A 23,534-nucleotide genomic window follows, 5' to 3' on the forward strand; every position below is an offset into this window, starting at 1 on the left:
TAGATTGGCTGGCCTGCGGTGGGGCAGTAGACTAAACACTATGTTCCGTGTGATGTGTTACTGCTTTACAGTGGACGCCCTAACTTTCCCGCCGTCCTCGGGGAAGTCATTCGTCATGGAAACAGGCCTGGGCCTAGGGGAGCTGGAGGGACTCACTGTGGTCAATGAGGCAGACAACCTTACCTATGATGTAAGCATTTTTCTCCAGAAAGTTTCTTCAGTTTGTTGTTTATTATTAGTTTGTGGGGTGTTGGGGTATTTTCTTGTTTTTCTTGCTTCTTGTATTTATCCATTTAGAAGACGCTGTCATCCAAAGGGACTTTGGAGTGAGGCAAAATAGAAACCGAGTGTGAAGCCATTAAAGGGCTGTCTGTAGTATAAGTTATAAGTGCAAGAAAAGTTGAAGGAGGTAAAAGAGTGAAGTACTGGAACTACAGATACAGGTAGAAACTAGATACAGGTAGAAACTGATAGAGGAGCTAACGGAAAGGGGGCTACAAAAGTGAAAGAGAAGAAGCAGTGCTAATAGTTGGGATACTATGAACAATGATCAACACAATAACTACACTTCTGCCACAACAACAAAATGGGTCTCTTGTACCATAATGTGTACCTTCTGACATAAAATATCTCAAAAATATCGCAATATATGTGCTGAAGAGACAGAAAAAAGTTGACTCTTAGCACACATCCTTTAATAGATGGTCAGAGAAAGATCCGGAAAGCTGAAAAAAAGTAGCACAGTGCAGTGTCAGAGCCTGGGAAGAGCTGTGGAGAGGAAATGAGGAGGGGTTGTGAACGTCAGGCCAAACGTAAGATTATTAGCAGGTTTGATCATTCATCATGCCAAGGCAGTCATGAGTCCTTTCTGGAAATGAACTTTGAAGGGAGGGTTTAATGCATCAGTACTGACGTTTCATATGCTGGAGGCCCTGCGGCAGCGTGTATGTAAAGGGCGGGCCAAGAGAAGGGCACAGAGACAGGAGTGGCAGTGCAGAAATTTGCAGTTTATTGCTTGATGCATCCGTTCATCGTGGTGAGAGAAAAGAAATTAAACTTTGCAAATCGAAAGTGAAACCAAAATAAAGTCAAAACAAAATGATTCTTATACAACTAAAAAACAGTCTGCTCTGGCCTCCAGTGACGGAGGTCTACAAACAGCAGAAATTGGTTTAGCCTCAACGGAAAAAAAATGAATAAGCCATGCTCGGGTACACCAGGACAAATGACAGAACCAAAAGACAGGAACAAAAGACAGCCTTAACACAGGGAGCTCCCACACATATATAGTTTGGTGACCCGCACCAAACAACAGACAGAGGGGGTGACAAACAACAGAGCCTGGCTAATAAATAAATATTTAAGGTTATAATTAAACTAATACATTCAAATGAAATTTACATAACCAGACATCGGTTATTTAACCAATAATCTTATTAAAGAAAACAAAACAAACACATTCAGAACATTCAGGATACACGGGTTGATGTCTGGTCCCCTCAGATAATTAATGATGGTATGATCCTTCTCGCCTCTGGGAACCCAATAAAGAGCTCATGTTTCTGCACGTACCCCTTTCCACGACGGACCAATCTGGAGAGATGACTAGGCAGGTAACAATGATTAATGGTGAATAACGGAATCTTTCAGCAACCAAGTTTGTGCACTTAACCTGGAAACTGAAAGCAAATAAAAGGTTGTAGAGGACAAATGATAGTTTGTGTTATCTATTGCAGATTTGTGTGTATGTGATAACTGGGGTGGAAACTAAACTGTTGCAGTGGCCTATATGTGCGGCCATCATACACAGCCGTCACACACCCCCCCATTCTGGTTTCCAGCTGGTAAGCGGGAAAGGAAATCCGCGGTAGTGTTGCTCTTACCGGGTACGTGTTGGATGGAAAATTTGAAGGGCTGTAAGGACAGATACCAACGAGTGATCCTGGCATTTGAATCCTTCATACAATTCATCCATTGCAGTGCCCTGTGGTCAGTTTCAAGAAGGAATTCTCGCCCAAGGAGGTAGTATTTGAGGGTGTCTAGGGCCCACTTCACAGCAAGGCACTCCTTCTCCACAGTGGAATAGCGAACCTCCCTCGGGAACAATTTCCTACTGATGTAGGCCACTGGGTGTCGATCACCTGGCTCCCCTTGAAGAAGGACAGCTCCAATGCCTTTATCAGACGCGTCAGTTTGTAAAACAAAAGTTTTTTCAAAGTCAGGACATTGTAAAACAGGACCACTACAGAGGGCATCCTTTATATCCTGAAAGGCGCCTTCTGCCTCCTCTGTCCATCGAATCTGATTTGGACTGCTCTTTCTGGTCAGATCCGTAAGGGTTGCCACTCTCATAGAAAAGTTAGGCACAAATCTCCGGTACCAACCTGCCATTCCCAGGAACGATCTCACCTGGGTCTTTGTTTGTGGCAGGGGACAGTTCTGAATGGCTTCTATCTTCTGCACCTGGGGTCTGACAATCCCATTGCCAATCACATACCCTAGGTACTCTGTCTCAGTCTTAGCGATGGCACACTTGGATGGATTAATGGTAAGGCCAGCTGACTGGATCCGCTGGAGAACTACCTCCAAGTGCCTCACATGTTCCTCCCAGGATGAACTGTAAATTATCACATCATCCAGGTATGCAGATGTAAAATTACTTAAACCAGACAGTACCTGGTCCATGAGGCGCTGGAATGTTGCTGGAGCTCCATGCAATCCAAAAGGCATAACAGTGAACTGGTAGAGTCCCCAGGGGGTCCGAAAGGCTGTCAGCTCCCGGGATCTGGCACTCATCGGAACCTGCCAATAACCTTTGCACAAGTCAATTGTTGTTAAATATTTAGCCTTACCCAGACGCTCTATAAGGTCATCAATCCTTGGAGTTGGGTAGGAGTCAAACTTAGACACGGAGTTGAGGTACCTAAAATCAACACAAAACCTAAGACTGCCATTCTTTTTTGGCACCAGTACCACTGGGCTACACCATTCACTCTTCGATGGCTCAATGATGCACATGGCTAACATTTGGTCCAGTTCTTCCTTCAATGCCACCAGGAGGCGCTCTGGGATTCGATAACTTGTGCGCCTTGGAAGAGCATCTGCACGGAGCGCAATGTCATGTTCTATGATGGAGGTATGCCCTGGCTTTCCCTGGAAGACCTCTGGGTTGCACAAGCTCTGTACATCACACTTTTGCGCCTCTGAAAGGTGGCTTAGATCTAGGGTAGAGACAGGCTGAACAGATAAGTACTGTTCTTCTAACTCTTCCTCATCTTCCACACTTCGGATGCACAATGCCCGTGTTTCTTCGTCCGTTCTATCAAACCATTCTTTCAACAGGTTGATGTGAAGGACCCATTTGGAGCGCTTCTGGCCAGGGGTGGCCACCTCATAGGTGGTAGGTCCTAGTTTCCTTATCACCTCAAAAGGGCCTTGCCATTTGGCCAAGAGCTTGCTTGAATCTGTGGGCAACATCACTAATACCTTGGTTCCCGGTTCAAAGCTCCTGGCTCGGGCCTTCCGATCATACCAGACCTTCTGTCGCTGCTGGGCCTCTGCCATGTGCTCTTGGGCCAATTTGGTCATACTCTCCAGCTTCTCCCTCATCTCCAAGACATAAGCAATAACATTCTGAGGCTTTGAAAGATCCTGTCCTCCCTTCCAAGTCTCCTTCAGTAGCGTCAGGGGTCCCCGCACTTCACGACCATACAGCAACTCAAAAGGTGAAAATCCAGTTGAGGCCTGGGGCACCTCCCGATAAGCAAAAAGGAGATATGGGAGCCACTGGTCCCAGTCAGCACCCGTCTCAGAAATGAACTTCCGGAGCATTTGCTTCAGAGTCTGATTAAATCTTTCGACAAGCCCGTCAGTCTGTGGATGATAGGGTGTGGTCCTAATGCCCTTAATCCCTAAAAGCCCATATACCTGCTTCAGTAGCTGGGACATAAAATTAGACCCCTGGTCAGTAACTATGGCCTTAGGGAACCCTACCCTTGAAAACAGCTGGACAAGACAGAAAGCTACAGACCTAGCCCTAATACTCTTAAGAGGAAAAACTTCAGGGTACTTAGTAGCATAATCGGTCACCACCAACATGTAACGGTTCCCTGCCTTACTTTTTTCAACAGGACCCACTATGTCCATACCAAGTTGCTCAAAAGGTACTCCCACAACAGGAAGTGGTATAAGGGGGACTTTTGGGGGACCTCTAATGGATGTTTGCTGGCATTGCGGACAAGTCTTGCAAAATTTAGCCACATCTTTTTTTAAGCCTGGCCAATAAAAATAGCGACCAACTCGCGCTGTGGTTTTCTCTTTACCCAGATGACCTGCCCAGGGAATGGAATGACCTAAAGCAAGTACCAATTCCCTGACTTTTTTTGGCACCACCATTTGAGACTCTGGACAGTGCTTCCTATATAACACCCCATCCTGGAGATAGAACATACCCTCCTTACACTCAACTGGGGTTTGGCCTGATTGCAATTCCTGGGCCTGTTTATACAAAGAACAAATTACAGGGTCATCCTGCTGCAATTGGGCAATGTTGGGGGGAACCTCAAGGCCTAAAGAGGGTTCAGGACTTGGCTCCTCCTGAGAGCTCACAACAGTATGACGAAATTTCTCTTGCCTTTTCTGCCTCTTAGACTTACGTGTCTTTCCTGCACCATACTCCACCTCTGCCTCAAAGAAAGGCAAAGCACTAAGAAGCTGCACATCATCCTCACCTTTCTTTGCCATGGCACGTGTAACAGCCATATTACAAACATTACTGGGTGGCAAAAGATCAAACAACACAGGCAAATCTTGACCTAAAATCATAGGGTAGGGCAACTCTTTAGATAAGCCAACCTTTAACAAGTATGACTGTCCATGCACCTTCACATACACATCTGCAGTAGGGTAATGCTTCTCATCACCATGAACACATCTAATTGCCATTGGGGAAGCATAATTCCAAAGGTGGACTGGAACACGCTCTGCTTGAACCAAAGACTGCATGCTCCCAGTGTCTACAAGTGCTTTAACCTCATGGCCATTTAGAGTGACTAAAGCGTAATAAAGGGGAACTTTATCCTTACTTCCAGAAGGAACAGGTCTAGGTGAACTACACATGTTTGAATGGGTAGAGGGGTTGTTAGGACACTTCAACTTAGTATGGCCCTCCTGTCCACACTGATAACAAATAAAAGTCTTGGCACTATTAGGTTTAAAACTGGGGCTTATACTGGCAGGACCATCCCGTGCACCCACAGACTTACCCCCAGGTGCGGTGGTCTTCGAAAGAGGGGTCGCTGTCTTGCTTGGCCTCCTAGGCTCTTTGGCCCCTTTCCACCCAATGTATGTCCACGGCTGAGTCCTACGACGAGCCGCCACAAAGGTTTCAGCGAGAGTAGCAGCCTCTGCAGCAGAGTGCGGGTTATGCTCTCTGACCCAGATTTGAAGCTCTGGAGAAAGCATACGGAGGTACTGTTCCAGGATGATAACCTCTCCAACCTCATCTTTGGTCCTGTTCTGAGGTTGCACCCACTTGTGGTACAGCTCCTTTAGACGGACATACACCTCCTTTGGGGTTTCTTCTGGTCCCACGTCAGTGGACCGGAACCGCTGACGATATGTCATACTTTTTTAAAATTGCAACCTTCACCTTATCATAGATTAGTGATTCATTTAAGTCCATATGCACGTAAGCACTTCTTGCTTTTCCTGTTAACAGGGGAACTAATCTGACTGCCCAGTCGGTTGTAGGCCACCGACACGCCATAGCGATTCTCTCAAATGTAGTGAGAAAGTGCTCTATATCATCAGCATCAGTTAGCTGCTGCAGGCGTGGCTCCTGAATAGCCCTTAGCTGTGTACCACCCTGCCCCTCTTGGTTAAAGGAAGGAACTTGTTGACCAGCCAAATGGGAAGAAACATCTTCAGTTGTACTGTCACCATGCCTGTGGTCTACCACTGGGGTGGTCCTGATGTGGACTTCATGTTGGAGAAGACTGAACTGGTGCTGAAGTGCCTTCCACCGTGTCTCCTGTCGGGCTGCTTCCTGTTCCAGACGGCTGTCCCGGGCCTGCTGCATTGTCAGATGTGCTCTGAACATCTCCTTCAGCTCCTGCAGAGATACCTCCTCTGGAATACTTCTCTCATCTATTTCCTCTCCTCCAATGGCTCCAACTCCTGCTCCCTCTTCTGGTCGCTCAGACCTCACCCTCTTGGGTCCCATCGTGACTGGCGATAACAGAGAGGGGAAACCCAAAACTCCAGGAGAAACAAAAAAAAAGAAAAATCTGCTACTGCTCACTGATGCCCCCTACTGGCCATCCCACCGCTGCCACCAATTGTAAAGGGCGGGCCAAGAGAAGGGCACAGAGACAGGAGTGGCAGTGCAGAAATTTGCAGTTTATTGCTTGATGCATCCGTTCATCGTGGTGAGAGAAAAGAAATTAAACTTTGCAAATCGAAAGTGAAACCAAAATAAAGTCAAAACAAAATGATTCTTATACAACTAAAAAACAGTCTGCTCTGGCCTCCAGTGACGGAGGTCTACAAACAGCAGAAATTGGTTTAGCCTCAACGGAAAAAAAAATGAATAAGCCATGCTCGGGTACACCAGGACAAATGACAGAACCAAAAGACAGGAACAAAAGACAGCCTTAACACAGGGAGCTCCCACACATATATAGTTTGGTGACCCGCACCAAACAACAGACAGAGGGGGTGACAAACAACAGAGCCTGGCTAATAAATAAATATTTAAGGTTATAATTAAACTAATACATTCAAATGAAATTTACATAACCAGACATCGGTTATTTAACCAATAATCTTATTAAAGAAAACAAAACAAACACATTCAGAACATTCAGGATACACGGGTTGATGTCTGGTCCCCTCAGATAATTAATGATGGTATGATCCTTCTCGCCTCTGGGAACCCAATAAAGAGCTCATGTTTCTGCACGTACCCCTTTCCACGACGGACCAATCTGGAGAGATGACTAGGCAGGTAACAATGATTAATGGTGAATAACGGAATCTTTCAGCAACCAAGTTTGTGCACTTAACCTGGAAACTGAAAGCAAATAAAAGGTTGTAGAGGACAAATGATAGTTTGTGTTATCTATTGCAGATTTGTGTGTATGTGATAACTGGGGTGGAAACTAAACTGTTGCAGTGGCCTATATGTGCGGCCATCATACACAGCCGTCACAGTGTAAATATCCCTCCTTAATGAAAGGGATCTGCGCTTTAATGAAACTGTAAAGAAGACCAACTGGCTTCACACTTCAGTCTGTCGTATTAACGGCATTCTGTTACTGACTGCTGTTTCACACCATTCAGTGCCTTTGCATATAACAATTTAAAAAAAACAAAAAAAACATTCTCAGCATTTAGCTCTGCTGCTGAAATGGAATATCATCCACCCTCATAAGTCATAAATCACAAACACAGTGCTGTCATCTGGTTTGGACCTGGTTGAAGGATGAGGGAAATAGTGTGACTGTGCTTTAACTGTATTTCATTGCACACTCAGTTTATTAAAAAAAAACACAGATTTTTGTCTGTATCTGTCAACTTTCTTCTGAATATTAGACATGTACTCCTTTAATGAACACATAAATTTCTCTTCATATCTGTGTTTGCATGCCCTGTGTATACCGTAATGTATGTCAAATACAGGAACTATGAAGACTTGAGAGAACAGAAAGGAAAAACAGAAATTTATTGGACTGTGGTTTTTTTTCTTTTCCCTCCCTGTCCAGATCATCAATAATAAGGACGCATTGCGGAAGACATGGAATCCTAAGTTCACTTTGCGTAGTCACTTTGATGGGATCCGGGCCCTGGCCTTCCACCCTGTGGAGCCGGTTCTGATCACGGCCTCTGAGGACCACACACTGAAGATGTGGAACCTGCAGAAGACAGCTCCTGCCAAAAAGTATGAGCTCCCCCAAGTGGCAGAAATACACAACTGCACTTTTTCTGTCTGGTATTTAACCACGACAGAAAAACAATGGGGCAGTAAAGAATACTGCAAGTGAAATATTAGGCACTGCTGGATCTTCTCTCTCATGTTTGCCATTAGTAAATGTAAATTAATTTCCATCTTTTTCCTATTCTGTAGAAGTGCCTCATTAGACATTGAACCAATCTACACATTCAGGGCCCACAGGTAGGAATGGACTTCTGGACTTCTCTTTTGTTGTAGTTGTTAGTGTGTGTGTCTGTGTGCGTGTGTTTGGGTGTTGAGTGTAATATTCCTGATGTGTCTATGCTGTGTTAGGGGAGTAGTCCTGTGGGTGTGTGTGTGTGTGTGTGTCTGTGTGCGTGTGTTTGGGTGTTGAGTGTAATATTCCTGATGTGTCTATGCTGTGTTAGGGGAGTAGTCCTCTGTGTGTGTGTGTCTGTGTCTGTGTGTGTGTGTGTGTGTGTTTAGGTGTTGAGTGTAATATTCCTGATGTGTCTATGCTGTGTTAGGGGAGCAGTCCTGTGTGTTTGTCTCTCTGTGTCTCTCTGTGTGTCTCTGTGTGTGTCTGTGTGTGTGTGTGTTTGGGTGTTGAGTGTAATATTCCTGATGTGTCTATGCTGTGTTAAGGGAGCAGTCCTGTGTGTGTCTGTGTGTGTGTTTGGGTGTTGAGTGTGATATTCCTGATGTGTCTGTGCTGTGTTAGGGGAGCAGTCCTCTGTGTGTGTGTGTGTGTGTCTGTGTGTGTGTGTGTGTTTGGGTGTTGAGTGTGATATTCCTGATTTGTCTGTGCTGTGTTAGGGGAGCAGTCCTCTGTGTGTGTGTGTGTCTGTGTGTGTGTGTGTGTGTGTTTGGGTGTTGAGTGTGATATTCCTGATTTGTCTGTGCTGTGTTAGGGGAGCAGTCCTCTGTGTGTGTCTGTGTGTGTGTGTGTTTGGGTGTTGAGTGTGATATTCCTGATTTGTCTGTGCTGTGTTAGGGGAGCAGTCCTCTGTGTGTGTGTGTGTCTGTGTGTGTGTGTGTGTTTGGGTGTTGAGTGTGATATTCCTGATGTGTCTGTGCTGCGTTAGGGGAGCAGTCCTCTGTGTGTCTGTGTGTGTGTGTTTGGGTGTGTGTGTTTGGGTGTTGAGTGTGATATTCCTGATGTGTCTGTGCTGCGTTAGGGGAGCAGTCCTGTGTGTGGTGATGAGTAATACAGGAGACCAGTGTTTCAGTGGAGGGCTTGATGGTACGGTGCAGTGCTGGAACACCCCCAGCCCCAGCATCGACCCCTACGACTCGTATGGTAACTTCCCCTCCACCTCACACAGCCTCTCCACCTCACTTCAGTCATAGTCTTCTGTACATTTCTGCTTTCTGTTTTTAATTGTTTCAGTTGTGTGTGCCACTGTTTGGTACCCTGTTTATAGAGAATATTCATATAATATTGCCTTGTGTTGGTATTTAATTATGGGCAGTTTGAATTATGATGTGCCCATGTTAATTATGCTGTAATAATGTGTTGTTGTTGCTGTGTGTGGCTGTTGTAGAGCCATCTGTCATGCAGGGGGCGCTGTGTGGTCACACAGATGCAGTGTGGGGGCTGGTGTACAGTAGCGCCCATCAGCGACTTCTCTCTTGCTCCGCCGATGGAACCGTACGTCTGTGGAACGCTTCCAGTACCTCGCCTGCCCTCACCGTCTTCAACGAGAAGAAGGGTAAGAGATTCCTCTCACTTTCTAACCGTGCTCCCTCTCACGCTCTTTCTCTTCTCTCTTTTTCTCTCTCTCACTCTCTCTCACTCCCTCTCACTCCCTCTCTCACTTTCTCTCGCACAATGTCTCTCTCCTCTTTCTGTGTTACCCATCATCTCTCTCTCACTCTTCTCCTTTCTCTTTCTCTTTCTCTTTCTCTTTCTCTTTCTCTTTCTCTCTCTCACACACAATGTCTCTCTCCTCTTCGGTGTTATCCTTCATCTCTCTCTTTCTCATCTCTCTCTCACTCTCTATTACCCACCATCTCTCTCTCATCTTCCACCACCCCTCCCTCTCTCTCTTACCCTCTCTCCCTGCCCCTTGGCACCACAGTTGTTAGAGAAAAACAGCAAGCGCAAATGGCTTCTCTGAGTCTACTACTACTAATAATAATACATTTTATTTGTAGAGCGCTTTTCATGATACTCAAAGACGCTTAACAAGCATAAAATAATCAGTAAAAGAATCGTAAGAAAAATAATAAGAGAACATAAGAAACAATAAAATAAGAATCAGAGGCACTTGACTAAAAAGTCATAAAATCAGTGCAATAAAAGGGTATAAGACGCAATGTTAATCATAGATTAAAAGCAGTTCGAAAGAGGTGGGTTTTAAGGAGGGATTTGAATAATGATAGTTCAGTGCAGTCTTGGATGTGTTGGGGGAGGGAGTTCCAGAGGGAGGGGGCAGCAATGGAGAAGGCTCTATCGCCCCAGGTCCGGTTCTTGGTCCTGCATGGTACAGACAGGAGTTTTGCATCAGAGAAACGGAGGCTTCAGGAAGGAGCGTGGAGATGGAGCAGGTCGGTGAGATAGGAGGGGGCCTGGTTATGGAGGGCTTTGAAGCTGAAAAGGAGAACTTTGAATTGGATCCGTTGAGGGACAGGAAGCCAGTGGAGTTTCTGAAGGACCGGGGTGATGTGATCACGGGAATGGGAGTGAGTGAGCAGGCGAGCAGCAGAGTTCTGGATGTATTGAAGTTTATTTAGGACTTTCGTTGATGAGCCGTGAAGAATGCTGTTGCAGTAGTCAATCCTGGATGTAATGAAAGCATGGATCAGAGTTTCTGCAGCAGAAAAGGAGAGTGATGAATGGAGACGTGCTATGTTCTTTAGGTGGAAGAAAGCAGTTCTGGTGATGTGGTTAACATGGTGTTCAAAAGAGAGCTTGCTGTCAAAAATGACTGCGAGGTTGCAGATGTGTGGGGAGGGAGACAATGTGGAGTTATTGGTGGTGAGGCAGACATTGTGAGAATTTTTTGTGAGGGATTTGGGACCGATGATGATCATATCCCAGTTTAGCATGAGGAAATTGGCTTGCATCCAGGATTTCACCTCAGTGATACAGTTGGTCTGATATGAATATCAACAAAACATGAAACATTTTTTGTCTATATTCTTAAGAATCAGTTGTTGAATCAGTTGTGTGTTTGTTCTGTTCCAGAGCTGGGTGTGCCCTCCTCAGTTGACTTGGTCTGCAGTGAGCCAGCCCACATGGTCACGTCATTCAACACTGGGCAGATAGGCCTGTTCAACATGGAGACTCGACAACTGGTCCTCAGCCTTGAGTCCACAGTGGACCCAGGTAAGGCAGCTCTCACTGGGCTTAGAACAGTTAATTAGGCCCTGAACTGGGGCATAACACAATCTGCTGGTGTCTGCTGCTTGATGGAAGCAGAGGAGAAACTGCCAAAACTCAAGGAGCCAGAATTAATTTCGTTTTGTTTGTTTGTTTGTTTGGCACTGGTGCATTCTGTGCCACTGAGCAGCGACTGCTTGTTCAGGTTGGCGAATGTTTTTGAGGTGAAAGCCACTTGCTTCAGTGACTTTTGTCTCACAGCACCTGTTTCCACAGGTTCTTCCTGTCAGATCAACAAAGTCCTGAGTCACCCGACTCTGCCCATCACTATCGCAGCACAGGAGGACCGTCACATCAAGTTCTACGACAACAACACAGGTAAAGCTTACAAACAGCCCACCTCATACAAGTACTGCTTACATACGGCCAGCGTTTTCTTCTGCGCCTGCTTCGGACAGCTGAATTCGACACGTTGGCAAATTAGCCACGTTGCAGTTTTCAGGCCAGGGTTCTTTCTGACCAGGGTTCTTTCTGTTTGTGTAACTCATGTTTTTGTTTATTTTTCCATCTTCGCAGGCAAACTGATTCACTCCATGATGGCCCATTTAGATGCAGTTACAAGTCTCGCAGTGGATCCCAATGGACTTTATTTAATGTCTGGGAGTAAGTGCCAACCTAGCGTGTACATTCACTTTGATTAGGCTTTAAGTAAGCCAGAGGGAGAGAGATCAAGCCATAAATCATTGCCTTGACTCTCTGGTGCCCTGCAGACCTGCGATGAGCAGTAAAGTACATTTTTAAAAACAAACAAAAAAAGAATTTGCTTCTGTAAACAGCAGTTAGACAGGAGATTTCAGTGCTAAGATTAGTCCAAACTGGCACTTAGAAGCATGAATGAAATAAGATGATGACAAACTGCATTGTTTGAAAACATGAAGGATTTCTGTGTGAGCTGTACAATAAATTTGTTCCAAATTTCTCCCTTTTTTTTCATCCCTTTTTTTAAGGTCATGACTGCTCTGTCCGTCTGTGGAACTTGGAGAACAAAACGTGCATCCAGGAGTTCACTGCCCATCGCAAAAAGTTCGACGAGTCTATCCACGACGTGGCGTTCCACCCCTCAAAGTGCTACATCGCCAGCGCTGGAGCCGACGCCCTCGCCAAGGTCTTCGTATGACCTGGAAGACCTGCCGCAGGAAGCCCTGCCCAGAGAACGGGAGACAGGCAGGTGGGCGAGACAGGGAGGAGTGGTGCCCCTCCCCTCTCCCCATCCCAGTTTGCTCCTTTTTTGCCTCTGGCTTTCCACCGGAATTGGTTGAACTGGTGAACTGTGTAACCACGAACCTCAGGCTCCAGACAGACAGGGATGGAGCTTCTACGGACCAGGAAGCCAGATCGCAGTGAAGCTGCCCAGGGTTAAACCTCCTCTCCCTCCAGCTTCCAATCCTACAATCCAGGCAGGCCTGGATCAGTATGACCAGGATACCACAGCAACCAATGAACCGGGGAAACTCAGTCTCTTCCACTCTGCAGGTGATGAGGAGCCTTTTGCTGAAAAGCGAACATGGGGAGAAGTTAATTCTGTAAGCTGTGGTATGGATATGGCTCAGTGGTTGACTGACTGTCCTTTGTCTAGAACTACCAACAGCCCCCCCCTCCCCTCTCTCCATATCCTCAACCCTCCACTACCTGACCCTGACGGTTGGTTATGTGAGCTTCTTTTTCTTCTTTTAGCTTATTTCTCAGATTTGGGATCGAACTTTAATGCAGGTTCTGGCGGGGTGTCGTCATGGAGACGTGTGGAAGGACAGGCTAGCTTTTTTCAGCAGTCATGGAGGTCTTCCGCTTCTCTCCATTTCCTAAAATCGACACTCCGCACCATCATTTTTCTTTTTAAATGTTAATTGACAAATGTGCCTTTGCTTCAAAAAGGTCTTGAAATGCTATTTTACCAAGTCTTTGTTTTGTTTTTGTTTTTTTGTTATTGTTTTTTGTGGGGGAAAGGAGTATTGTCAAGAGAATTTTGGGAAGGTTGGTCATAAGAACGGTGTCCGTTTTAACCATACATTGGATGTAAAATTAAAAATGCTTAATAATAAACAAATATATATATATATATTATATATATATAGTCTTAAAACTTACAATTCAGCAGGAGTTCTCTTTTTGATACTGTGTTGGAGTGCGTGTCGTATGCTGTGAAAAGTTTTAGAGGACCCTTAAAGTAAACTGTCCTTGTTGTCCATAATTATTGGATATTTTGCAAGATTTAAATCTGAAACCTCTCATATCTCAAATAAAACATGGGTTGTCAACTGTGAAATGACTTCAGTGGTCTTTGACATCAAATCTTTAAGCAAGGGAGAGGATTTAATCATTTATTTACACCAAAGGATGGAGAATCTGGAGTTTTTAATCAAGTGTGCATTAAGTGTTCAAAACTGAATGTTAAGGTTCTGCATGTTAAAAATGAACTCACTTTTTTTGTTTGTTTACAAAAACAAGCTTAAAAACTAGTGTAATGCAGAGAAGTGAAAGTATTACATGTGCATTTCATTCTCTGTTTAACTTGCGATTCATGAGAATTTATCGTTCTGTGAGGAGATGTCAGACAGGACGTGAACATCTTTGGAGAGCTGACCCTGGATCAGTTTGGTCTTTACATAAGAGATTCTGGCTCAGCGTGGCAGTGCGGTCTCAGTCTGCTGTTCTTTTCAATCTGAAAATGGCATGTAGAATGCAACATTCTCTTATCAAATTATTTTACTCTTGGCTTATTTCCCATAAGACATTCAGTTAATTAAGCATCTGAAGCTATTGTTATATTTACTCAAACCCTCTCTCTTAATCCACCTATAGGGACCCTGGACGGTCACACAACACTGCCCTGCCAATATTCACTAGATCCAAATGCTTTGGGGGGGGGGAAAGCATTTTTAGTCTCAACTGCAGTGCAATAACATGCGCTTTTTTATTTTTTGTTTTTTTTCTGAAAACCGATAAACAGCTGAATCAGGCAGAGCAAAACAAAGTCAAAGTGCAGCCCGGTTTCTGTGCAGGGAAAATGATGTCCTCCGGGCATTGAAGCAATGTGTGAGAATGTCTTTTCCTCTCCAACATGTCAACTTTCTTTCCGATAAACTGCAGTATATCTGTTAAATCTCATTTTTACAGGTATTAAATCTCATTTTTACAGGTACGCTTGGGTGTCTTTCCACTGAGTGTGACAAAAATATCCTGATGCGTTTACCCTTTACTGGAGAAAATGACTGTGTCCTAATCCATCCACAACTGTTCAACTCTCATAATTATTAGGCAGTTGAGAGATTGGCCAGTCTGCATGATGCAATGTCAATTAACCTCCTTTAACTCGGTGCCCAGCTATGGGACAGACGGCATGAGACTAATTAAGCTCCAAACGGAGAGGAGCCTTTGGTTCCCTATAAAAATCTGCCTGCTTTGATTTCAGACAGAAGCAGTCCAGAGGAGATGGAGGTAAGTAGACTCCGAAAGAATCTGATAGGATTTAATTTCTTTGGTTTAGCCTGCTGGATTGTGTCTCGTTCGTAATGCTTCTTGGTAATGTAATTGAGTTGGAGGTTCTTTCCAGATCACATTTTGATCTTGCTTTCTTCTAATGTGATCAGATCAAGAGGCTCTGGTCTCCGCAGTAACATCTGCTGCTTTGGAAGCCAAATTTGAAGGTGGTCTTGATAATATGGCTAGTTTGTGGACACTAGAGGAAGCAAATTAAATGTAATGTGCACCTCAGATCTATCACATCTGTTCTACTCCATTCAGCATCTCCAATCCGATCCAGTTGAGTGGGCCAGCAAGTCTGTAGTCGTGCTGGGCCATGGTGTTCACTGGAATTAAGCATCCGTGTGTAGATCTCTGATGATCCTAATGGGCATAGTTTTGGAGGATGTGATGTGATGTTTTAATTAGATTGAGGCTGAGATCGAAGCACGCTCAAAAAGTCTTTTTTACAAGAAAACTGTCGTGAGTCAGCAAAAAAAAAGCTACATGTTTTAATCCGATTTAGACCCAGCAGCATACAGTTCTCACTCCAGATTATCGCTGCTGTTGTGTGATGTGCCTGTGAAGTGTGTGCTGAATGACTGATGGTTTGAGAGCTTAATATCTGGTATCTGCTCCTCATAGACAATTAGATTAGAGAGCAAGTGTGAATCTGGGCTTGTCTGCCTTTCATTTTAACTTGTCAAAGCACCAATAGCTATCCAAAATGTTTTGGGTTTTTTTGGGTTTTCTTTAAGTTGTGATGTACGGATAAACAGTAACATTTTAGGTTTTACTGCAACAGTATACATCACAGGTCCAACAAGTTGTAATCCAACAGTTTGCTAATCAAATGTTTGGAATCATATCTTTCTTTCTCTTGTGGAGCGGAGGGATAACCGAACACAGAAATGACATTTAAAATCTAACAGCATATTTGATCAGCGGATTCTTTCAGGACACTGTTCAGGACACTGATCTGTTGCATATAGAGATCTCTGGATCTTCTTTGCTAGTCCACTTTGTGGAGAGTGTGGCATTGATGAATCATGTTTGGTCGTCGCTGATGCCATGCTCCTGGTGGCTGGCACCATGACTTGGCCTGCCATACTGTGAGTGATTAGGTGTTTAATGTGGGCTTGTGTTGTGGGAGTGACTGGGGGGTCTGAGGTGAGCAGAGGTAACTGCAGCACTCTGTACTGCACCACACTGCTCAGAGTGTGGAGGAGAGAGCCCCTCCCACAGCCGGGATTTCCCCGCCAGGGCTGTCTGAGAGAGAGGGAGAGAGAGAGAAGGAGGGAGAGACAGAGACAGAGTGCCTAAGCGAAAGAGTTAGAATGAGAGAAGAGGGAATAGGACAGAGACTCAGTGCCAACAAAGGAGAGAGAGAACAGGAAAGACAGATACAAGGGTGTGAATGTGTGTATGGTGCTAGATAGGTTAAAAAAGAGGGAGAGAGAGAGAGAGAGAGAAAGAAGGGAAGGAATAGAGACTGCATCTAGCCTGTTTGCTGTGCTGGTGTCAGATTCAGTCAACCCTGGGTCAGCAGGGTTAAAGAGGAAGGCTAAGGAACTGCAAGAGCACATACACCCACACACACTCACACACACAAACACCTATGGAATCCTGAAAGGGTGTTAAACAGGAGGGGGGCTGGAGTGCAGGGCTCCACAGCCCTGGTCCTTTAGGATGGAGTCTCGTCACAGCAGGCTCCCTTCAGCGGGCTTCGAGCAGCTGAAGGGTCGCCCCGAGTTACCGCCCGCCTTGGTAGCCCGCCCAGGCAACACCATCTACAGCACGGTCCAGCAACAGGACTACTCTGCCAGCGTGTGGCTCAGCAAGAGAGAGAAACTGGAGCACGTAAGCTAGCCCTCTCTGCCCTGAATCAGGGTATGCATGCTTAACCTGGACGGAGCATTAATACCTCACCTCAAATCTATTTTCCTCTACTGACCGACAGGGATGAATGAACAATGGAGTTTTCAGTCGTTGTAATTCACAGTCTGTGTAGGTTCTGACGGGTGGGTACTGTAATAATGAGAGAGTGGATTACACTGTGCCTTGTGTAAAGATATTTGATTAGTTGCACATTGTGTTGCCCCATCACAGGTGTACATATCTCTTACCCACTGCCTGTTTAATTAGCCTTTTAAGCGCTAGGCGCTGTCATGATGTGTCGGGTATCTAAATATCAGGAATATGAAAGAGGAAGAGACATAAGCAGTTCAAACATTGTCCAGGCTTTTGCCTGTGACTTTCTCTGCATGTGTGATTAGGACAGGAAGCAGGATCAGTCTGCAGATCCACACTCCCCCTGACTGCCTGCATTAGTCTTGTCTCATTCTGAGCCCGGCAAATGCCTCCCTCTCCAAATTTATTTCATGGACCACTGGTGCTCTTATCCAAGCGTTTTATGATGTTTCATGTGAGAAATCAAAAAGTGAGTGTGTAGCAATTTGTGAATCAAACTTCCTAAACACAAGAAGGTAACATTGAGCATCATTAGAAGTAAACCTGTATGATGACACTGTAACAGGTAGCATGTAGCAGTTACACTGTTACATGGTAACATAAGGTACTTGGATTGTTACAGTAGATAGCAATTTAAGGTTTCATGTCACACACATACGTTGTAAAATGTAACATGACATGCTGTGTGCAAACACATATTTGCCTCGTCATATACCTGTTATTACGAACCCCGTCAGGTTTTCTTTTACTGCTGGTATCCTCACTGGAAAATATGTTTTGTTGCCATGGTAAACATGTCTAGGTTATACAACAACCAAATCTTCGACTCAAGGTAGAGCGGATCCATTTCAGAGGCTCAAAAAATCCAGCACAGTGACAACGTGCAAGTCTTTGAACAGAATCTCAAGCATCATCCACTTTACTGATAAACTGTCCAAATGTTAAATGTCACAGACTGCATTCTACCTCCTAGAGAGAGCAGGAACACTCAGCAGGTCTGTAAATGATACAGACTGGGTCTTTCCAGTGGGCTAGCCTCCAGCAGTGTGTCCGGATCCTTCTATAGAATACCATTGCCAACACCTGCATTAAGGCAACTTTACTGCCCATTATTAATGCAATCTGGTTGTGAAGAGGACAAAGAAAGGACAAACACTTCTTTTTAGTGAATATTGAAACAAATTTATGAAAACAATTGTCAGAATGCAGCTCTTATGTAATTCCTTGCAAGTTATTCTCTTTGAATCCAGTTTATGGGTCTCAGCACAAAATTGTATTGACGTCTTTTATCTTTTCCCAGCTTTGAACATAATAGTAAAGTCCAGCTCCTGTAGTTAAATATGCCCTTAATGAAGTTTGTTCCTCCAAGCAAGTCAGATAACTAAGTCACTGAAATTACTTTTATGGTGGCTTAATGAATCTAATTCATGTATATGAAGACGCTGGTGTCAAACATGATCAAAGAGTATCCCTAGCTTTAATCAAGTCAGAGAAACAGACAGCTCCTGGCAGCCAAGAGGGAAACTTTCATAAATGGGCTCAAACTGCAATTCTCTAAATGGAGATCTAATGAATATCTGATAATGCCTAAAATTAATGTCTAATTGCCTGGATTTTAAAGCTAAATATTTCATCTCGAAGTTCAAATGCTTGCTGTATTATTACAGGTACAAGCCAAGGTTCATTCTTACTGTAAAATGACATAAAGCTAAATTTAAAGGGAGTAAAAGAAATACACATAGAATCTAAATGATCTTCAACATGACCGCAGTAGGTAACCATAGACTGTTTATTACTGTCTGATGGGACAACACATGAGTCATAGGTCTTCGGTCAGCTGTTTGTCCAAAACTGAAACATTTAATGCTGCTGATTTAATGTGTTTATTACATGTTAATGACACATACGCTCCATTCTAGAGGAGATTTGGGGAATTTACTACAGGAATACCAATAACAGACAACAGACCATGGCAAGTGGCAGCCTGTATCAAATTAAAAAAAAAAAAAAAAAAAAAAGCAGCTCTTTGGCTTGGTCCCAACTGAAAATATCATTTGTATTAAACACCTGTAATGTAAAGTTGAAGATTCACAGCTTTATCCTGCAGAAGATGTTCCATAGAGATAGAACAATCTGTGTGCTACTGATCTTGTCTGTGCCAAGCACTGAAGTGTTTCTGTTACCTAGCAAATGATATAGGTTCTTCTCAAACCAAGATAATTGGGAGTTTTATTGTCTTTATTTATGTCACTCATAGCATTGTTTAGATGACTTATTAAGAGCGTTTGTTGTTTCTCAAAAGGCTTTGTAGTCTTTTGCTCTGAGGACAATTTCATATGAAAGAGAAGCATGGGTATCTACACAGCTCCATTCTGCTTTGGATGTGTGTTGTGCCGAGGTTACTCAGCAGAAGAGGGAGCTGTTGCCAGACAATAAAACCTGATATCTCTTTTTCATTGTCTGTGGAGACCAGTTTTGACTGCTAAAGGTAATGTTATTCAGCATGTGACAAAGTATTGTATTATATTGGCTATGTCATATTGAACTTGAGTCTGACCGAAGCAATTTTTAGTGCAGGGAAGGCATAACAAAAGGACAGAGACAAGTCCAGTCTGCTGTCTCATCACATTGACCGTCGGTGGATGCTCAGCTTTACTGTATAATCAATGCCTCTCATTACCATACCATAAAAATGCACACATACATTACACTGTTCATCACACAGCCTCTCCGCATTCTCAAATATGTAGATATGTGCCTCCTTGGCTCTCTATTGTGTTGTATTGATTACACTGTCTTATGGCAGTGGGCTCTGAAAATAATGTAAAAAAAGTCAATATACCGGTTTTAAAAGACTGAAGTGTTGTAATTACCACATGAAAATGAAAGGTATTCAATCTCAAACTCTCTCGGCTGTGTTGATTTGTTGAGTATGTAGATCACAGCTTGAACACAATGGAGCTTAGAAACACAACACATTTCAGTAGAATAAAGACCAAAGGGCTTCATACTGATGCTGTCGATTAAAAACAAGTAGCTCCTCTAGGCTGCTATGATCCTGAAAGAATAATCTATGTGTGTGTATAAAGTTAGGCAGTGAATCTGTGCTGTGGATATGTGAGAGAGAGAGGGAGAGAGAGAGAGAGAGAGAGAGTGAGAGAGCAAGAGAGAGAGCATGATGCAGCCATTTCATGTCGGTGTCGTGTAATCCTGCTTACTCAGTGCACCATGTCGTCACTCGTCCGTTCCCTGTTATATGACCCCACAGGGACTAATGCATCAGGAGTGTGGCTCACACTTTTTCAGACCATATTGAGTGCTTTCCAACTTAGCCTGCAGCACAGCTAAATTATTCCCAGTGTTCTCGTGGGATTAAGACATGCATTCAAGAACCCTCACAAACGACTGTCCAGAACACATGAATCTGCAGTGTTTGTCAGTTTCTATAAATGTAATGTTGAGTCAGAGCAGCTCACAGTGTGGCTGACTTCAACAAGCTTCCTGCTGTCCCTGATATGATCTCAAACAGGTATCATTTATTTCACTTAAAAAAAAAAAAAAAGCAAAAACAAATCAGGAACCCTGATATTTATTTTCATGAAAGACATTATTTATGCTCCTTTAAGAACAAACAAAACTAAAAAAAATCTTCTACAGTATGATGACCAAGTCAAATTCCCTTTCATTAGGAGTAAAGTACCCAACACACTTCCATTAGAACATCTTGTGATTCTAGGGTAACTGGACATCTGTTGATGTCCTTGAACAAAAATCCTCTCTCTCACTTTTTTAATCCCTTCTTTTAGCATTTCCTTATCCTTATCTTAGAGGCCGTACCAATTTTACTGCGCTGAACTTTCCTTGCTCCTGCTTTAGCTAATCAAGGCCTGGATAATTAGCTGGAGTGGAATAGACTGAGAGGAGCAGGGACATGTATAACACATGCTGTGCCATGAGTCTCTCAGGAGCAGAACAAGACGAGACTGCCTTACAGAATCATCGCGGGGTCTCTCTCACTTTTTATCAAGGCCATTGGCCAAGATCGACCAGTAGGAAGTCTGTATCCCAAGATGCCTTACCTGGGATTTCAACCAGTAACGCCGCTGTTTCCAGTGTGGAACCTTAATCCACTAAAGTTATATCAGCCCTTGCTTTACATATAAATATATCACAGTTGATGATGATCTGTGATCAGTCACTAATCACGCTTCATTGAATTTCCATTATGAATTGGACACAACTCTACATCATTCTTCAACAGCTAATCATGTAACGCAGATGGATTGTTTATGATGTCTGCTGCTCTCCGTATTTAAAGCAAGAATAAAAAAGCTACAGAGATAATTCAAGATCAAAGTGATAAGTGTCGTATCCAGGGGAAATTGTAATTTCTGTATTGCATGGTGAGACATTAGACAACATCTCTGGCATTTATTTATCTTCAGCCCCCTGAAAGTACAAACCAGAGAAACGGTTTTATGAGCAATGAGTCTCTGTCACACTGCAGTCATAAAACATTTCAGGGACTGACTATTCGCACAGGCAACTGGGTAATATCAACCTTTATCTGAGCGTCATCTGGTTTATATGAGGTACGCATTGTTCTTTGCGCAGAGAGAGAGAAGTGATTTTTGGGAAGCAAAATTTAGAGAGAGTGAAAGAGGATTGACGCACGAAAGAAGAGTTTGTTTTGCTTCTGTCTTTGACCTCACTCTTGGTTTTATGTTATTTAAAAACTTTTCCAGTCCTTTACTCTTGTATGACTTAGAAGGATGATCCTTAATACGTCACTGAACTGACTGTAATCTAAGTAATATTGACTTTGTTGATTCTGGGCTGCCTTATTCTTTATTAATGCCATTTTAAAATAAATATTCTCTGTGAGACATTTGCCCTGGCACAGCTTAGTGACGTACTAAATCGTATTACCAGTATACACTGTAATTTTGCATAATGCTCAGCCAGCTACTCATCAGCCAACAAAAACTCCCCAAAACCTTATGTCTCTGCCTCACGTTTATTTTCATTGCTTAGTTTCCAAGATTATGAATCTTGAATGGAGCAGAGCAAAGCCTGTAAGCTATGTGATATTGCCACTGAATGTGTTCTCATTCTAGATAAGATCTTGCCTGTGTTTTAACCTCTCAGTCTCCCCTCCCCTTAGTCTTTTGGAAAAGGAGGGTTTTGTTTGGTAACGATAACTTATAACAGTTCCCTGAAAATACATTCGTCTTATCAGTCTTATCAATCAGGAGTATCAGTCTTTTTTTTCTTCTTGTTTTCCTTCAAGCTCTCTGATCTTTCTGTTCTCTGCGGACATACTTTACTCAGCAAGCTCATCTGAGTCACTGACATTTTATCACTTCTCATTCAGTGAATCATTTTACAGAGGCATCATTACCACGTAGAACATTTGGTCTGTTTTAATGATGCAATGACGCTATTACAGCTGAAAAGCTGGAGCAGCTTTGAAATCTCCGGCTTCAAGCAATTTATCAGTCATCTGGCTCATTCTGAGGCTCCTTCAACCTCCATCATCTACTCCATCTTTGACATGTATGTTTAGCCTGACTTTGATATCCGGCGATGCCCGCGTTTTCTTGTCCTGACTCAGGGCATTGGAGGTGTTTATAGTTTCCTCTAATAGCCCGAGAGCTACACGGTCAGCCAAATTTCCCAATATTCCTTACAAGTGCCTTCGTTAAGCTGCAATGCATAACATAAACCCAACACATGTAACGGCATCTGTGGGTCACACAGACATAAACAGCTCTAATGTAGAGATGGCACACTGAACATATCAGGTAAAAAAACAGCTCTAATGTAGGGATCGTGTGCTGAACACATCAGACTTTACACAACTCAATGAATGAGAATGACCAGGCAGGTGAACATCAGTCAAAAGCAGACTGATGGTAAAAATGTTCTATGGGCTGTATACAGCTCTGTTGGTGTGCATCAGGTCTGACATCACTGTATACAGCTCACAGAACATTTGGATTTAGGGCTCTGACAAATGCATGTTATGCTAAGCTGCTGTGGAAATGTGTGGTTCAGTTGTGGAGGTGGAGCTGGCTAAATAATGTACTGTTCACAGCTTACACATGAAACGTCCGTCAAAAACAGGCACAGGGCTCCCTCTGTCGGACCTGACGCATACCTTTACACACTCTTACGCAGGCATGGCCACACACACACACACACACACACACACAAGCAAAGACACTCCCATTTGGTCTGCTATATCTGCAGAAAGCCCATTGGCTCTGACTGGAGTCTGTGTCCATAAAATATTAAATAAAACAGAGCGTTTGAGTGTTTGTGCTGTACGAAGGCAGAATGAGATTTGCTTAAAATATGGAGGGTCATTATCAACAAATTCTAATAAATGGTACAACCAAACGGGGAACATGGCCGTTTAAGTTTACATATATCTCCTCTCTGGACATTGCAGTGTATACAGCTGGACATCTTGTTAATCGTAGAGCATTCATTGAAATTCAGTCACTCGATCTCTCTCTCACACAATGTCTCTCTCTCTCTCTCTCTCTCGCTCCACTGCCCAAAGAGGGAAACAGATGCTGCATGTCTCCCCTGACTGCGCAAACACACTGGAGCTCCACAATGAATTGTGTAGATTTTTCTGGCAAAAAAAAAAAAAGAAAAAAAAGCATGACAGGGTTATTAGGGACACGCCCACTCAATTTAATTATTTGGTCTCAAGCAGTGCTCAGAAATCTGTAACGAGACAAGGCTGTTCCTGGGGCT

General features: G+C 43.7%; 2 protein-coding genes across 2 annotated transcripts in view; both read left to right on the forward strand.

Moving 5' to 3' along the window:
* The window catches only part of LOC115809239 (striatin-like), a 39,747-nt gene extending 27,236 nt beyond the window's left edge, over positions 1–12,511 (forward strand). Inside the window, exons 10-18 of the mRNA XM_030770818.1 lie at positions 72–190; positions 7,764–7,939; positions 8,126–8,173; positions 9,130–9,251; positions 9,496–9,663; positions 11,142–11,282; positions 11,538–11,654; positions 11,853–11,939; positions 12,284–12,511. Coding sequence (XP_030626678.1) covers positions 72–190; positions 7,764–7,939; positions 8,126–8,173; positions 9,130–9,251; positions 9,496–9,663; positions 11,142–11,282; positions 11,538–11,654; positions 11,853–11,939; positions 12,284–12,453 — 1,148 coding nt within the window. The 3' untranslated portion in view covers positions 12,454–12,511. The remainder of the gene's footprint in view (positions 1–71; positions 191–7,763; positions 7,940–8,125; positions 8,174–9,129; positions 9,252–9,495; positions 9,664–11,141; positions 11,283–11,537; positions 11,655–11,852; positions 11,940–12,283) is intronic.
* A 3,973-nt stretch (positions 12,512–16,484) lies between these two features.
* The window catches only part of LOC115810334 (inactive phospholipase D5), a 31,602-nt gene continuing 24,552 nt past the window's right edge, over positions 16,485–23,534 (forward strand). The window contains exon 1 of the mRNA XM_030772264.1: positions 16,485–16,655. Within this exon, the coding sequence (XP_030628124.1) occupies positions 16,485–16,655 (171 nt within the window). The remainder of the gene's footprint in view (positions 16,656–23,534) is intronic.

The sequence above is a fragment of the Chanos chanos genome, chromosome 4, assembly GCF_902362185.1.
Source record: "Chanos chanos chromosome 4, fChaCha1.1, whole genome shotgun sequence".
NCBI classification, from domain to species: Eukaryota; Metazoa; Chordata; class Actinopteri; order Gonorynchiformes; family Chanidae; genus Chanos; species Chanos chanos.